The sequence below is a fragment of the Poecilia formosa genome, unplaced genomic scaffold (genome assembly GCF_000485575.1).
Source record: "Poecilia formosa unplaced genomic scaffold, Poecilia_formosa-5.1.2 Scaffold1449, whole genome shotgun sequence".
Lineage (NCBI taxonomy): Eukaryota > Metazoa > Chordata > Actinopteri > Cyprinodontiformes > Poeciliidae > Poecilia > Poecilia formosa.
Window position 1 is genome coordinate 6,861 of NW_006801388.1, and position 1,733 is coordinate 8,593.

A 1,733-nucleotide genomic window follows, 5' to 3' on the forward strand; every position below is an offset into this window, starting at 1 on the left:
TGTTCTGCCTCAGGGTGGTGTTTTCCTGCCTCAGTGTATTTTTTTCCTTCTCCAGGCTGGTGTTTTTCTGACCCAGGGTGGTGTTTAAATGCTTCAAGAAAGTGCCTTTCTGTTCCAGGGTGTTGTTTTCCTGCTCCAAGGAAGTGTTCATTTGCTTCAAGACAATGCTTTTCTGCTCCAGAGTGATGTTTTGTACCTTCAGGGCGGTGTTTTCCTGCTCCCGGCCAGTGTTTTTCTGCTCCAGGGCATTATTTATCTGCTCTAAAATGTTGCTTTTCTTCTCCAAGGTGGCCCTTTTCTGCTCCAGAGTGGTCTTCTCCTTCTCCAGTGTGGTGGTGGTCTCCTCCAGGGTGGTGATTTTCTGCTTCAAGAGGGTGGTGGTCTGCACCAGGGTGTTGTTTTCTTGCTCCAAGGAAGTGTTCATTTGCTTCAAGACAATGCTTTTCTTCTCCAGAGTGATGTTTTGTACCTTCAGGGCGGTGTTTTCCTGCTCCCGGCCAGTGTTTTTCTGCTCCAGGGCAGTGTTAATCTGCTCCAAGATGTTGTTTTTCTGCTCCAGAGCGGTCTTCTCCTTCTCCAGTGTGGTGGTGGTCTGCTCCAAGACGGTGTTTTTCTGCTGCAGAGCGGTCTTTTCCTTCTCTAGGGCGGTGTTGTCCTGTTCCAGGGTGGTGATTTTCTGCCCCAGGGCAATGCTTTCCTGCTCCAAGGTGGTGTTTTTCTGCCTCAGGGTGGTGTTTATACCCTCCAAGACAGTGCCTTTCTGCTCCAGGTTGGTGTTTTTCCGCTCCAGGACATTGTTTATCTGCTTCAAGATGGTGCTTTTCTGCTCCAGAGCGGCCTTCTCCTTCTCCAGTGTGTTGTTACTCTCTATTAAAGTTCTTATTTTGTTGGACATTCTTTTTAATTCCTCGTCTTTCTCCTGAAGCAGCTTGTCTTGTTCAAGGGCAGGCAGTTCTACATTCTTATTTTGAATCATTTGCTCCTCACTTCCTTTAGTTTCAGTCTGACCATTAATGGACAACATGCTGACCTTTTTCAAGATGCCAAACAACTTCTGTGCCCGTCTAGCTGTGCTACTTTGCTGACTCATTTTTTTATCCTTTTTTTGTACAGAAATCCAAAAACTGTTCAACGTTTTTCGGTTTTGCACGCAATTGTTTGTTGGGGGACAATCCTGCTTGCTCTGCAACGTCTGCAATGGAAATGACTGTAGAATTCAAGACTGCAGCCTTGTGACATCAATGCATCACTCTTTGTGACATCAATTTGCATGATGTCACAAACTGATGACTACCTCAACAGAACAACTAGAAAACTGCTGAAGTTTGAATAAAAACAAACTTCACGGCTGAATGCAGCTCGGCTTAGCTGATGGCCTTTGCAGACAGTTCAGCTGGTAAAATATCACCAAGGCTGAAATCTTTGGAGTCAGCGGCTCTTCAGGATAATGGACAGCAGGGTGCAGGACCAACTCTCTTAAAAAAGATGTTAAAAAATAACACAAATGAACACAAAATGCACATTTTGTGTTCATTTTAACATACAATGTGTTAAAATGTACATAACATTATAACACACTGTATGTGTTAAATATTTTAACACATTTTTGTGTAAATCTGTGTTGGTCAGGCACAGATTTTCTGACAGCAGATTATATAATTCTTCTCAATGACAGTTTCAAGTATTTTTTTTTTTCTAAAATGGTTTTCAAAATTTTTTTCTGAATTTATAAA

At 42.8% G+C, this 1,733-nt stretch overlaps 1 protein-coding gene across 1 annotated transcript in view; it reads right to left on the reverse strand.

Moving 5' to 3' along the window:
* LOC107835292 (microtubule-associated protein 1A-like) overlaps window positions 1–1,024 on the reverse strand; it is a 2,365-nt gene extending 1,341 nt beyond the window's left edge. Inside the window, exon 1 of the mRNA XM_016667634.1 lies at window positions 470–1,024. Within this exon, the coding sequence (XP_016523120.1) occupies window positions 470–1,024 (555 nt within the window). The remainder of the gene's footprint in view (window positions 1–469) is intronic.
* Between the last annotated feature and the right edge of the window lie 709 nt (window positions 1,025–1,733).